Genomic DNA, 15,573 nt, shown 5'->3' with positions numbered 1-15,573 from the left:
ACAAAGAGGAAGTCAGGCAAAAATGCCAGGAGGCCTGCATGGATGAACAAGGAGCTCCCTGCCAAACTCAAGCAGAAAAGGAGGCCTACAGAAGGTAAAAGCAAGGATAGGTGTCCTGGGAGGAATACAGAGACATCGTCTGAGCAGCCAATGATCACGTTAGGAAAGCCAAAGCCCTGACAGAATCACATTTGGCCAGGGACATCAAGGGCAGCAAGAAAGGCTTCTGTAGGTACATTGGTGACAATGGGAAGACTAGGAAAATTGTGAGCCATCTCTGGAAGGAAATGGGAGACCTGTTTACCTGGGATATGGAGAAAGTTGAGGTACTCAATGACTTGTTGGCCTCAGCCTTCATCAGCAAGTTCTCTAGACACATCGTTCAAGCCCCAGAAGGCAAAGGCAGGGACTGGGATAATGACGAACTGCCCACTGTAGGAGAAGATCAGGTTCAAGATCATCTAAGGAACCTAAAGGTACACAAGTCCATGGGACCCAATGAAATACATCCACGGGTCCTGAGGGAACTTGCAGATGCAGTTGCTGAGCCACTATCCATTGTACTTGAGAAGTCGTGGCAGTCTGGTGAAGATCCTGCTGGAAGAGGGAAAACATAACCCCCATTTTAAAAAAGTGACAAAGGGAAGGACTACAGGCCAGACAGTCTCACTTCTGTGCCTGACAACACCAAGGAGAAGATCCTCCTGGTATCTATGCTAAGGCACATGGAAAACAAGGTGATTGGTGACAGCCAACATGGCTTCACTAAGGGCAGATCATGCCTGACGTGTTTGTGGCCCTCTACAGTGGATTGGATGGGGCTTTGGACAACCTGATCTAGTGGGGGGTGTCCCTGCCCATGGCAGGGGGGTTGGAAGTATGTGAGCTTTAAGGTCCCTTCCAACCCAAACCATTCTGTGATTCTAAGGAGAACCCCTGTAAGCCAACCTTTTAGCAATGAGGGGTCCAAAATTTTGCATGAATCAGCGTGTGTCAGATGATGACAATGTTTTTCAAAATGTCATTTATTTTAAAGCAAGAAATAAATTATCATTAATCAAATTACAACTTACTTACAGTTAAGCACATTAAAGTTTAGCAGTCTTTCATTAGACAAATGCAAGAATCCTTTAGTAAAACAAAAGATACTGAAAGAACTATGTATTTTTTTTTCATTAATCTGTAATTACTTGAAATGGAAAGCAGAATTTCAAGCCAGTTTTGTGGCATATCCTTGGGAAAGTTATTTTTGCAATGCATCTACAAGTCTTATTGCTGGCCTGCAGTTCAAGCATTTGGACTAATAATCTTTTTTACTTCTTTTTGCTACACTCCTCAAGACCTTTCACTGCCCTGGTAAAAAACATACTTTGTAGGAACTGACAGAAGCAAGATAAACTAGCAAACATCTAATAAAAACAGAATAGGAAGTAAAATAAAATATATCTTCCACATCTGTAGTTGCCAAAAAAACAACTCTCTCCCAATCAGTCATCTAAAAAATCATTTTTATAGCAACAATAGTCTGTGATTTTCTCTGTATTATCTGTGTTCATGAAGCCTCAAGTGAGACTTGAACCTGACTGCTTTAAGCTATGTAGAAACTCAGTCTCTTTTTCTCTACCCCAAAGAGCTTGCACTCTAGTCAGGTGACCCAAGGATGCCTGCTAGGATAACTGAGGTGACCTCTCAGCATCAAACAATAGACCAGATTCAGAGTTTCAGTGAAAAGTGTTGTCTCGAGTACTCCTTTAGTAGCCGGTATTGGTACAAGGTAGTGCCTTAAAAATGCCACTTGAAGAAGTCCCAGTCTACAGTGAAAAAGAGGCAGCCCCCACCCCCGTGCACAGCTCATCATGCTTCTGTGCTTCTGATGCTATGCCGATGTTTGCATACTGGGGGGTTGCCCATGGGAGACACAAGAGCAGTGAAATAAGCACCAGGTTACGGAGCACAGCATGTTCCTCTCTTAGGCTGTCACCTCTTCAGCCACTTCCTGATGCATCACAGTGCAGGAACAGGCTTTGGCCATGCTGAAAGACTCATAATACGAAGGTGCCCCTCGGCATGCTTGACTTTGTTGGGCAGGCAGGTTCTCTATTTGTCCTGCTTTAATGATCTGAGTGGACTTAATGATCTGAGTGGACTGGAAATAATAGCTTTCCAAGTTTAACATAGGATATAGCACCTTTGTTGCCACTGCAGCATGAGGAATGCCACATGTGCCTTCTTAGAATTTGAAATAAATATATTATTTTGGTGCTTGTGTTATTAAGCTGCTTAGAGCTCCTGAACATCTTCCAGCCAAAACATATACTAGCAGATGTTTGCTGCTGCTGTTTCAGGAAAATGTGTCTTTTTTCTTTTTTTTTTCCCTAGTGAGGAAAAGTTACAGTAAGGATCAGGAAACACGAATAATTTCTGTCTTCTATAATAACTTGTCTAATTGATGTGGATACCTATTTCCTGTTGTTCACTTATCTGTGAAATGGGAATGATTTTGCTGTCTCATCAGGATATTTTGAGACTTGGTTAATTGCTTGTAAGTTGATTTGGAAACCTGTCGGTGCTGTGTCTTCAATAAACATTAAAATTTATTGATCTTGGAGTTATTCATTGTTTCCTTACTCTCCATAGTTAGTTGTCTTGCTGTAAAAACAACTGTTGTAAATAAAATCCACTAACAATTATTTCCTGATAGCATGCTATTTAAAACAAAACAAAACAAAACAAAAAGCTGTCTTATTGATTTGATTTTGCAAGCTTCTTTCGTGCATTTAGGTCTTGCTTGCTTTTCTGTTGTTTTAGCATATCCATTTACATGTTTTTCTGCAGAGACTGTTGTTCTTCTATTTTCCCCTTCCCTGCATTAGCCAATTTGTTAAAAGGATATGAGCTTTCCCCTTGTTTTCAATTCTCTGATTCCTTTCTCCATGAGCACAACTGTTGACTTCTCCCAGGCTTGTAACCTTCATCAAAACCATGTCTTTAATTAGTAGGTAGGGAAACATATACAACAAGGTGCTCCAAATTCTTATTCCTTCCCAGCTTCTGCAGATCATATTTATCATTCTCCCCATTTGACAGAGAAACCACATTGATTGTTCAGCAGACACAGCCATTGGCTCTCTCAGTAGCTCAGTTTGCATCACCTCTTTCCGGACAGCCAAGGGTATCCAGATTCTTTTGCACTGCCCTTCTTGCTGGCAGTTTCTTGCATCACGATGTTTTTCAGACAATCTGGATGTTCAGACTGAGGTTAAATGATATCAAGGCTGCTGAGCTGAGTTATGATAGCAGTGACATCATTGTGTTTGGAGTAGGATTGCTTTAAGAATTTAACTCCAGCCTCTGTGGCCTTTAAAAACAGTGTTAATATGCACTTGGCAGAAGAGTCGGAGATCTCATGGGTGTCCCATCCCTGAACAGAAGCCATACTCAACTCTGAAGGCACGTAACGAAGAGAGACCAAAGAGCTATTCAGGTTCAAGCAATTCTAATCTGAACTTGAAAGAATAAGCCAGAGCAGGCTCTGAGAGGAACCTCACCCCCACTGCTATTTCACTAGTAATGGTGTATAATAAGACTGAAAATGGTAGGATAGCAGTGAATAGCAGTGAGTGAGTCTGGAAAAATCCATTAAGACTCTGAAATTAAAAAAAAAAAAAGAGAGAGAGAGGCAAAAAGAGGTCTGTTTCTCAGAAAGCTTGAGCTGAGATTAAAAGGGAAATCACAAGATGAATTCCTTTGGTCTGTGTTTTCCAGGAGGAGAATGATGTATACAGCATAGGAGAAAAAGCCTTATGGGACTATGTGTAGAGAAACAAAACTTACCACATTTGAAGTGAAAGAAATCTTTAAGAGTTTAATATGTTGAGATAACACTCAACATACATTTACCAGTATGCCAGACTTGCCTGATGTCTTCCTTTGATGAGGGAAATGTGGATAATCTACTCCATATGGTCTTTGGTAACTCAGTAAGACAGTGATAACACGTGAGAGTTAATTAGTTAAAATGGAAAATAAGAGTACTCTTATGAAAATAAGTATGAGAGAAAGAAACTAAGAAAGTGTATTAAAAACAGGAAGGTTAGTACTGGAGTTGGGTTTGATACAAAACCTAGGCTTGTGCCTATAAAATTTGCCAAAGACAAAAAAGGAGACCTGCTCAGCAGAAGAGGACCAGAGCAGGTGGACAGGAATGAGATGGAGGTTAGAAATGTGAAGAGAACTTTGTGAGAAATAACAGCAAAAGAGGACTATATAGATGCTTTGATATACTGAAAGAAATCTACAGGCGGCAAATGTGTCAGCTTCCTTTGTCTACTGGGGAGCAGAAAGTCTACCCTAAAAGAAGAGTCAAAGAGAAACCTATCCAAATACAGCTGAATGAAGAGATGTCTGCTCTCTATAAATACACCAGTGGTTGTACATATGAGGGAAGAGGAAGAGCAATTTGTTACTTTATGTGCGTACAAGAGAAAGTTGGGATAAATTGGTCATATGTAAAATTAGACCAAAAATGAGAGGAGGATTTCTAACTTTTCAAAGAGGGACTTTTAACCCTCAGGTTACAGACTGGCAATGGCACTTCTAAGTGCCTGCAGCTTTGGCTGATGCCAAGCAGAGCCATGGATGCTCAGCACCTCTGCACACAAAAGAGCTGGGATGGGAAAGAAGCCTGTACTGCAGCACAACTCTGTCTCGCTTGCCCTCAGCCAGGATCCTTGTCTTTGGAAATCAACTTTAAAACATGCGTACTTTTATGACGTTGGCCCAAGCAGCTAATAAAAGCAGCAGTCATCCCATATAAAGCTGGCATTTTCCTAAGGTACAGTCAGCTTCAGATCTCATTTATTTTCTTCTAGGTAAGCTCCCAATTACCCTAAAAAAATATAACTCTAGCCCTGGAATGAATTTCTAGACCCATAAAAGTGGCAGAGCAGAGAGCAGCCCCTCCAGCACAATCTACCAGGAAGAACATAATCTGTAGGAGGTCAGCTGAAAATACTGATTTCAGGGGCTTTCTTTATCACTAAGTTACTGTAATCCTAAAAAGGGTTTTCAGGTAATTTTGCAGTCCCCTTGGCAGCTCATTGCCTTGAGCTTTAATGCAGGCTGAGCTGTCATCTTCATGCAGGATGATGTTTATAAGTTAGCCTCTTCAGCTTGTATATGGAGAAAGCTGCTGGTGTGCAGTGACATAAAATATCCACCTAGAAAGGAGAAGGGCATGGTTTACCCAAACTGTATATTTGGAAAAAACTGCATAGAAACAAAGATAGGGATTTTCTCTTCCTTCTTTGTGAGCTCACTTTAGCTTGACCTAAATTGCTAATTAATGCAAATTTTCTCAGTGAAAAAGGATTATGGATATTCTTTCCCTTATCAGGTTTCAGACTAGCAAATCCTTAATCCATGCAATAAAATTCTTCTGTAAGACATGCCCTAGTATTTTTTTCTGCCTTTTTTTTTTTTTGTCCTTTTATGGAAGACAGTTATTTCATTTCCCATTTATCAGTCATTTATCTTCGTCACATTCTGAATAAATTTGTATTTGCTCTTGGTCCAGGCCTAAGAGGATAATGAATTTCCAGGCTCACTGAGGTTACCATATCATCAGCCAGTATTTAAGTGGCACAGGCAGTTCATCATTCATCCTGGTTTAACCATTTTGTTGTGTTATGTGAAACGGTATGTTATTGCAAGATGAGGGAGGTTATATATTGAATAATGTTATCCAAAAGTCTTTATAAGGGAGGAAAACAGCAGAAGAAGGCAGTGCAAATACCACAAACCCCTGCTTCTGAAAACCATCTGGCAACGATGGCAGTAGGTGCCACTGAAAGGTCCCTCTGCCCTGGGATATCCTGTTGGCTGACTGGCAATAGCGTAACTGCAAGTTTGCCTCATTCTTTGATCTTAAAATCAGTACAGTCCAATTCTATTTTTAAATCTGCATGGTTCTGGAGGGTGAGACCTCTGAGCCCCTCACAATTTAGGGACATGATTTCTGCCAATTAACAAAACCTTTTAATTGAACTCTGGGAAAGTCAAAATAGTGCTATCATATGAAAAGGAGAGATTCCCCAGCCATTTATTACTAAACCAAGTCGGTGGACAATTTATATTGGTATCCAATATGCAACATTAGCAGACGGGGCAAGGGACGGCAGCAAAACAGGAGTCCTGACAATGAAGGTAATTACATGCTATTAGATGATAATATCTTATATTAGATGATAATGTCTTATAATAATGTCTCCCAGCCTTGTCAGATGGAGATCCTTTTATGCCATGACCCAAGATCATGTGAACAATGGCTTTTAGAAATTATCTTCTTTGGAGTAACTTCAGATTCTCTCCTTGTGCCCATGATTGCCCCATCTTCTTCTCTCTCCTTCTCTTTTAAGACTTCTGTGTCATCATTAATTAAAAAACTATTTTTAATTATTAAAATGTCATCTTGATCTTAGTCACATTAAGTTGTTACACCTCTTGGAACCAAGCTTTGCAAATCATTTGATTTTCTTCCAAACAGGATAGATTTTAAGTGGATGGGGTCGCTACTTGCTCCAACCCTTCCAGCATTGAGTGCTACAAAGTATTCTGCAAAAGCAATAGTTTCTATTTTTCCTTTTATTTTATCTGTGTGCTGCCTGCTAATTTCAGCCTTTCCTTCCTGTTCTCCAACCTCCGGACATGATTAGCCTGTAGTCTGAATCATCTGACACGGCAGGCAGCATCCCAGAGGGTCAGCGCTTTGTCATCAGAAGAAAATAAGCCAGGCTTAAAAAAAATCTGGTCCTCAACTTTAAGTCAATGTTTGAATGCACTTTCAGCCTAGCCTAAATCCACAGAACTCTGACAGTCCTTTCCGCACTCCTGGCCAGAGCAACACAGAGATTTGCAATTTAATGACAACAATAGACTCAATGGAAAATGAAAAAAATGAAGATACATCTAGTGCTTCCTTCCAAAAAAATTCTAATCAACCTGAAAAAATAGGAAGATTTCCTGCAGTTTGTGTGTTCTAATGTAGATTGATACAGGCTTTTTAGAATTAGACTTGAAAGCATCTGTGCTAGCAATGTGCGCTTTTCCAGGAGAAAGACATGGTGACTTTAAACTGGAGGTGTCAGGGTCCCACCCCTTGTTTCATTAAAGACGCTGCTGGTGATCCAGGGGAAGCCTATCCAGCATCCACGCAACAGAACTGCTTCTCTGGCTTTCAGTCATCAGTAAGTACAGTGTGGACAGGAATACCCGACCCCTTCAGTGAGGTCTGCTGAGCTCTGCAGGGCAAGACCTGCCTCTCACTGTAAATATAGGATGCACCCTACTTGCTGGTGTTGGTTATGGGCTGCTGGTGCTGTGGTGATGCAACTGTCAAACAAATAACCTCACACACTAGATCCAAATCAAGAAACCTAACAGCTGTGCTTCTGCAGGCACAGGATTTTGGTGGTTCTTCAAACAGAGTGTCTGGATCATTGGTACTGAACAAAGTCAACTGTCTTTAACCATCTTGCTCCATCCTCCCAGTAATTAAAACCAGCATGTTACTTGGCCAACAAACATGGTATACATTACTGGAAGTCAATAACACATTACAAACATGTAGCTCTTCTTGTTTGTATACATTTCAAGCACAATAAGAACAATGTAATTAATACTTGAATGCAGAGGATTTTCTGGAAGGAAGATAAGGATATCTATTGGGATAAAAGAAATGTTAAAGAATATGCATATTGATTGACAGAAATGTATACGGAGGGAATTTCCTTCAGTTGTGTCTGTAAATTGGTTTTACTGATTGCATCCATCTTCATTATAATAGCAAGAAGGTAACATCTGATAAAACATAAGCACTGAGAAAAGAAAAATGGCTATTTTCTCCAGACCCACTGTCTGGGACTGTTCCACTATGCTAGCTTCTTTAGATAGGACTACAGCCAACAATCTTTTCCAATGAGAAATTCACTGATCAGCAGTATAGCTTTGAAAAACAAAAACAACCGGCAACCCACCAACATCCAAAAACTATTTTCGCTGCTTCTAGAACAAAATGTTGTAGAGGCTTCCAGTGATAACTTGTTTTAGCTCTAAACAGAGGCAGAAGACAACTGCCAATAATTAACCTCTTACAGGAACTGCAAGCTATTTTATTTCCTCTTTAATAATACATTTATCTTTAAGTCTCTCAGCAGTTTTGAAAACCAGATAGTCCTTTCTGGTGACCTGGGTATCAAACATACATGTGCCAAAAGTAATATACTTAAATGAGAAGTTGCCTGGGACAAGAACCATTTTTATGGGCTGAGTGTGCATGGTGTCTGGATTATCTCTATGAGGCTTAATCAGACAACCTTAGAAACAACAAAAAATGTCAGCAAAGACTACTCTTCTTTTCTTCAAGTAACTCTGTTAGCATTTTCTACTCTGCCCTTAAATCGGGTATCTTGGTGCCCAGAAGGGTTTGACCCTGGCTTTTAAATCAGTAGCTGGTGCAGGCATCGCTTTCTTTGCCTGAAGGGTTAAATGGACTGACCATAATCTTGGCATAACGAAGAGAGAGAATGAATGGGAATGAATGAATGAATGAGTGAGTGACTGAGTGAATGGAGCAGCTTATCTGCTCCTACTCTAGTCTGTTTAAAGAGAGGGTTGTCATTTTAATCATTCAGGAAATCCTTTCCATAGAAGAGTCCCCAGATCTGATGCGTTGCTTCTCCTTTCTGGGTCTACCCAGGCATATTCAGAATACCTGTCCTGCTTCCACATGGAAAGGACTTTGTTGCTCAAGTTAAATGGAGAGTGTGCAGCACCGTCGCTATAGAAGAGTCAAAGAAATAGAAAGGACTTAACTAAGGTGATGAAGTAGAGCATTACATGTACAGGTCTTTAAGGAACCAGCAGCCAAATAGAATACGTAACAGACCTTTTGAAATCCTGACATATCTCCTTAAGCTAAAGAATATAAAAGAAAACCAAATCCAGGTGTACCTCCCTCTTATTCTTTTCTCCCATGTTAATTGTGATTACAGTCAAATTACAGACTGTGAAATATTTTGCTGAGCTCACAAACACCTCTTTGTTCTCTCTTTTTTTTCCCTGCTCCATGAGATGATGAATGGAGGTGGGTAATGCAGCACTTCGGGCAAGTGAATGAAAGGTGTGGAGGGAGTCATACCCCTAGGTGCCGGTGGAGGAGGGAGTCAGAGAGCGAGACAAGCTGCAACAAACCCGCACTCTGATTTGGACCGTATTATCCCAGTCTGAATAGCTGCTTGTATGGCGTCAAGCCCTGTGGTCAGCCCTGATTGAGATATACATTCCTCAGCAAAGAGTGCTTACGTAATGCCTTTCGGTCCCCCCGTCCCTCTCCCTAGCTCCCCTTTGCCCATGGTTATTGCCCTTGGTGTTTGGTCGAGCTGCCAGCGTGACGGGCTCCGTACACTAGGAGACTGGTATTAAAACACCTTCCCCTGTCAATGACTTTTACATTAACAGAAATAACAACTACAACAAAAGAAAGTGTAAAGAAAGAAATAATTAAAGGGAAATCTTACCCTCTTTTTAAAAAACTGAAAGGCTGAGCACTTCTTGACTGGAAATCCATTCATGTCTTTGTTGACCATTTTCCACAGTGAAGGGTACACAGTGATAGATCCAGTGTGGCACTTGCTTAGTGCATCTGCTTTCTTCTGTATCCCTTCAGTTAATGACAGAGCAAGACGGGAGCCTCACCGGCACAGCTCGGGCAGCTGTCCTTTACACATTCATCCTGCTGCACCAGCTACTGCAGCAGCAGCAGCGAGCAGCAGCCTTTCCCAGCTCTCGGTTGCAGCAGGCTACCAGCTCCTTAAAAACGTCCCCTAAATGCACACACTCCTATAAAAGCCTGTGACAGCTTTCAAATAACAGGCAGCAGATCTCAGGCTAAATGGGTCTCACACAAACCCAGGTCCTTCCGTCTGTCGGGTGCTACTGGTGCCTCACGCTTCATAGGCAGCGAGGCTACTGGGCTCAGTTCGCTATTCCTCTTCTCCAGGTGATGTGATTCACTGCCGCTTGAGATGAGAGCTGGGTTTGATTGTGCAAATTCCAGTGGGAGCTGCAGTTCGGCAACAGCAGGGAGGGAGAGAGAGAGAGGGAGGGAGAGATGCACGGGCTCACAGCTGAGCACAAATAACCATACAAAGGATAGGAGAAAGGCTCGGGGAAAGAAGTGCTGAAAGGCAATATGCTCCCCTTGGGAGCGTGACAGCAATAGGCTCTTGTTTTATATGCGGTATATGTGGACAGTCTTTGAGTGAAAAGAAAAGAGACATGGGTTAATCATATATATATATATATATATGAATATATATATATATATATATATATATTTTTTTACGTTGCTTTCCTTGCAATGATTTAGACTGTGGTACTTTGGAAAAAAGCCCATCCAATGATCAGTGTAATGCTGGGTTATGTGACAGGACATGTTGTAGACAGGGAAGCTCTGGAGCTTCATTGTGAAGTTCAATGAGCTTAAGGGAAACTGGTGGTTCCCATGAAGTACAATTACCACATCTGATGCAGATAAATGTAAAGAAAGCAGTCACAGACAAATTTGTTCAGATATTTCTCCTTTTTTTTTTTTCTGCCCTAGAAACAGAGATATTTAGATTTTAAAACTAGAAAGACTATTTCATTACACAAAAATAGGGCTGAAAAGGATCTTGAAAGGACACCTTGTCGAACCTCCCATTTATTAAATTTGATTGAGGTACATTTCGTCAACCCCAGTGATTCCAATCACATGTGTTTAACTAAACTGTAAAATATCATTTAATTATGCTATATTTTCCAACAAGGTCTGAAAAATAAAATAGAGACTTCATCACTTTCTTTTGTCTTCTGTTCCAGGTTAATAAACCTCTGTTTCAAGAAAGGACCTTATTTCTAATATTAGTCTGGCTTTCTAGTTCTAGCCATAGCTTCCTCTCCAGCCTTTCTCTCTGAGATCTGTCAGCCCTGTAGTACAGAGAAGTTCCCCTCATTTGAAGATACTGGTCTACTGTAAATTGGTTACTTCTCAAGCACCTCTATAGTAAGGTAAATGGACTGAGCATTTCACATTTTTCAGCAGAATTTGTTTTCACTATCCCTTGAATACATTCTGTCATTTTTCCCTGCCCTTTTCATCCCTTTTTTGGGAAGATCCTTGAAAAATAAGAGCATGTAAGCTCTCCATGTTAACCCCAGTATGTTTCTCCTTATTGCATTTACAGGTGAAACTATGAACTTACACCTACTGCTCTGGCTATTCCATAGAATATCCCACTATTTTTGTCCTGGGTACCTAACTGAGACCCCCTGTCACAGTGTTTGCAAGCTATGCTATCCATTCAAAAATCCCTTCCCTTCCCTTTCTCCTTTCCCTTCCCTTTCCTTCCCTTCCCCTTCCATTGCGGCACTTGCAGCTGTTACAGTGGCAATTTAATACAGAAATACTCCTTGGGACCAGGATGAAAATTCTGTTCAAGACTGCAGGGGGAATGTACAACCCCACCACAGATCACAATTCAGAGTACTCCCTTGGGAGTTGCGAGTTCGAGGTCCAAGTCACACAAAAGACATAATTTTGCATTTTGGCATCCTTAAAGGACTGTCCGGAGCAGTGGGCTGAAGATCCAATATCTCATCAGAATTGTTCCACTTTGGATAACTAATAAAATAGTCACTGGAGCAAGGAGAGAGGGAATTTTCCACTCTGCCCCTCTGTCTGCAGCTAATGGATTTCACCAAGCAGCAATTCAGCCCAGCCTCTGAAAACTGCCCAGCAATTCAGACTGCCCAGCCAGAGGCGTGTTGGAGGGTTTTTAGAAAATCTGGAATTCTCAACACGTCTCAGTGAGAGCTCCCTGCACTGAGCATCCCCTACATCCAGTCACTAGCAATTTGGGAAAAAATCTCTCATTAATCCTTTCCTGCGCTTTAGAGCTGTCAGGCCTATATTCTGGTGCTTATAGATAGAGAAGTAGATAATGGTGAGTTTTTACCAGTGGTATCTCCCAGTACTCTATTCTGAGCACCATGTGCTTTGTCCGCTCATCTGATATGCAAGGAAACTATTGTTCAGAAATGTCTTTCACTTGGGCTAACCGGCCAGCTTGCTGTGCACATACATTTATTTTTGAGATCTTTGATGTATCCCGCCACAGCTTTGATCTGACTCTCAGCCTCAGATATTTCTCCTGAGGGCTCAGCACGATATTCTCTTTAACAAAAGCATTTGTGATGCCTCTACCTTTTCTATAAGATTTCCAGACTACAAGCTGAAATCTTCTTCTCCTTCCTCTTTCCAGTGCTGATGGTGGTGGTGATTGCCTGCGTGAATATATCTCATGGCTCCTGCTGTCAGAGACTTGGCCTCCAGATCCTCTTCGCTATTTATTTTGTTTGGGTGTTGGCCTATTATCAGCTGGACGAGCTAAACTAAGTACTTAATTTAAGCATATTTCCATTAGACTTAAAAAAAAAAAAAAAAAAAAAAAGGCCACGACAAACAAACAAACAAAACCCCATCTGCTTTCAAGCTAGCCTGATAGTTTTAAAGTACTGCAGGATATGTTTTTTGAGGCAGGTACATTGATGTCTGGGGAATGTGCTAGGACACTACAGTTGTATCGTGCAAAGCCCTCCTGGCCTCTCAAGAATATGCATATTTTGATAGGATTTCTTCTTAGCTGAAATCCTTTTGGCTCCATGACCTCAAGGGATTTTATTTACCAACTATTTTTTTTTTAATCACAGAAAACAGAAGTGTGACTTGATAGCTGCAGAGCGTTTATTTAGCACACGTGGGCAAAAGTCTTAAAAAGCAGCAGAAAAGGTACCCCACACGTTTGTTTTTCTGCCAGTAGACAAAGATTTAAAGCCAGAGAGATTTTCCTAAGGAAAAGTGTTACACTACATTATGGTGCCAAAAGCATGGATTCATAATTAAACCTGATATAAGCATAAAACTCCATGTTCACTGCATTTAACTGCAATCAAAAGGCATAAAAATTGAGTAGGAAAATCAGAACTTGAGCCAAGCCAACCCCCTCAGCAGCGCTTTATTGTGACTGTCATGAAAGACCAAAGGCTTTCATCAACTTGGTGGCCTGCCAGATGTAGCAGGCACTTTAAACAAGTCCTACAGGTACTTCATGCTTTAACAGCCTTTAGCAGTTTCCATTAAACTGTCATATACTCACCCAATGATAAAATAAGTTTTTTATTAGGGCAGTCAAGAAAGTAATGCAGAATTTTTCTAGTAGCAAAATTTTGGAGAGTTGAAAAGCACACAGTAATACATAAATCCCAATGAGGCATCCCCATAGGAGACCAGGTAAGTTTTTTCATTGCAGATCTTCCTGAAGGAGTGCTATAAACTGAAGGAGTTACATAGTATGTGGAAGAGCCTAGGCATGGACCAGAACTATCATACTGCTGGGCCTTTTACAAACACAACATCCTAATAATTCCCTTTGCCTTTAAGCACTTAAGTGCAATGTAACAGGTAACTGGTGGTAAAACAGACCAGGGTATATCAGGGAACAAGTATATCGTATTGATAAGTCTGATCAGCTACAGGTATAACAGCCCTGCCTAAGAAGAACGTTGAATGTGAAGTCTCAGGCTTTTAGTATCACAACCCTTGGTAAGGTTCTCTTTGCCATACTTTCAACGTTGCCTGCATCTCTGGCATGGCCCAAAAACCTGTGTTGCAGATCATTTCTAGTATCCTGTCAGCTACAGGTTCTTACACAGACTCTCAGAGTTAGTGAGTGCTTCTTTCCTACCCTCTCATCCTTTTCAGGCAGGGAAAAGTGGGTAGCTTCCAGCAACTGCAAACCTGATATTTGATGTGGGTATCCAACAGTGAATGACACAGCTTATTTCCTGGTGTACCATTGGAACAGCTCAGAGTGTATGAAAAATGAACAGAGAAAATGAACATTTGACCCTTTGACCTACCTCCAGAAATGAGACTAGTTGAGTCTGCACATGGCTTTCATCTCAGCTCTGCCTTAGGGCTTAGTTGCTCCTTTAGCTGCCAGCCTTGTCCACATCTACCTTGAAACCTCATGGTGTGGGCACCCCTCTTACACCACTTCTCATTTGTTCTTTATCACCAACACGCAGCACTCATCCCCAAACTCCTATTTGTGTTTGCCCCTGTGCTCCACTGCCACCCCTGCTCCTGATCATATGCGTTGCAAAGTGCTCCTCGTTGGGCAGATTTTCTTCATCTGTGTTTGCTCCTTGCTCTCCAGGTCACTGGGAGGAATGGGGAAGTCAGAGATGCACTAACAGCCCCAACGTGCAATCACCATGTTCACATACCAGAAACTAGAGCTGGTGGTATAATGTCTAGCAATAAAATATTAGTGTAAATAAAACTGTTGCGAAGAAATAAAAGTGTGTTTAGCACTTTGGAAGTTTTCTCAAAACTAGCAGTGTGTTCACTCTGGGTGTTTCAGCCCTGTCCTCTTCTTTTGAGGTATTTCTGGGGCTCTTCTCAGTGCTGACAAAGGTTTGTGATATTCAAATTTGGTTTTATTTAGGGGAAAACTAAACCATGGTGGGACCCTAAGAAAGTTATCGTACTTTCCTAATGCAAAATAACATCCATGGTATTGTAGGAAGAGGGAAGGAAGAGGATAGGGGAATTTCCTCAGCTGTGAGAGTTGAACAAAGAAGAGCCTTCTGAAGAGTGCTGCTCAGAAATAGGGCATGGCTGGAGCAGTGGGCTAGCCACCGTCAGAGAGCTCCAGCCCTTCGTCTGAACTGATTGACTATGCTGATCCTTTGCAATCTGTGCTGGCAGAATTGAAAAGGAAATCTAACAGCTCTCCAGCAGTTCAAGCTTCTTAAAAATGGCTTACAACAGTTTTTGTTTATACACAATATCAGAAGCAATCTGAAGGTCTGATAGTTTGAAAGTATTCCAGGCCTGGAAGCAATTGTTCCATGTTTCATAGGTGAGCTGAAATCCCCATCTATGCAGCCACATGTAGTTCCCATTTTTAGCCTACAGAGAGTTGGAGATATAAAACCTATTCCACAGGAAGAAAACATCCATCTATATCCTATAGGCCGCAAAACAATCACCAGAAAATAATGAGTTTTGCCTGCTGCTGACCTGAGCTGAATTCAAACTGTGAAAATTTCTGTGACCATGATCAGTCAGTTTAGCTAAATAGCCTATGCGGGTAGATAGTTTTTAATTTTTGCATACTTGACTTTTGCTGTTTGATTATTTCAGGCATCTCATTTCCTTGAGTATTACTTAGAGGAGAGATGAAAAGAAAATGATACATGAAACCATGAAATAAAATAAAACTAGCTTTCACACAAGAGAGAGAAAGAGGAGATCTGGTTCTAAAGCAAGCAAAATTTCACTGGAATAGACAGAGATGCTTTGTTTATGCCAGGACTCTTTTTTTTTTTTTTTTTTTTCCCCAGAAAAGTCCAATCTAAAAAAGAAAAAAAAAAGCCAGCAAAGAGGAAGGTCATCGTTATTACCACAGG

General features: G+C 41.1%; 1 protein-coding gene across 2 annotated transcripts in view; it reads right to left on the bottom strand.

Annotated features, from left to right (window-relative positions):
• The window catches only part of LOC125184214 (uncharacterized), a 54,288-nt gene extending 40,084 nt beyond the window's left edge, over positions 1 to 14,204 (bottom strand). Inside the window, exons 1-2 of one of the 2 annotated variants that reach the window (XM_048075764.2) lie at positions 14,017 to 14,204; positions 9,576 to 10,120 (exon numbers count right to left, since the gene is read on the bottom strand). In XM_048075764.2, coding sequence (XP_047931721.2) covers positions 9,576 to 9,644 — 69 coding nt within the window. In that variant the 5' untranslated portion in view covers positions 9,645 to 10,120; positions 14,017 to 14,204. Of the gene's footprint in view, positions 1 to 9,575; positions 10,220 to 14,016 lie in introns of those variants that run through there. The other variant, XM_066994256.1, reaches the window with a different exon arrangement.
• Between the last annotated feature and the right edge of the window lie 1,369 nt (positions 14,205 to 15,573).

The sequence above is a fragment of the Anser cygnoides genome, chromosome 3 (assembly GCF_040182565.1).
Source record: "Anser cygnoides isolate HZ-2024a breed goose chromosome 3, Taihu_goose_T2T_genome, whole genome shotgun sequence".
Classification (NCBI taxonomy): Eukaryota; Metazoa; Chordata; class Aves; order Anseriformes; family Anatidae; genus Anser; species Anser cygnoides.
The sequence above is the reverse complement of the archived record's forward strand: the minus strand, read 5'-3'. Positions and strand labels throughout refer to the sequence as shown.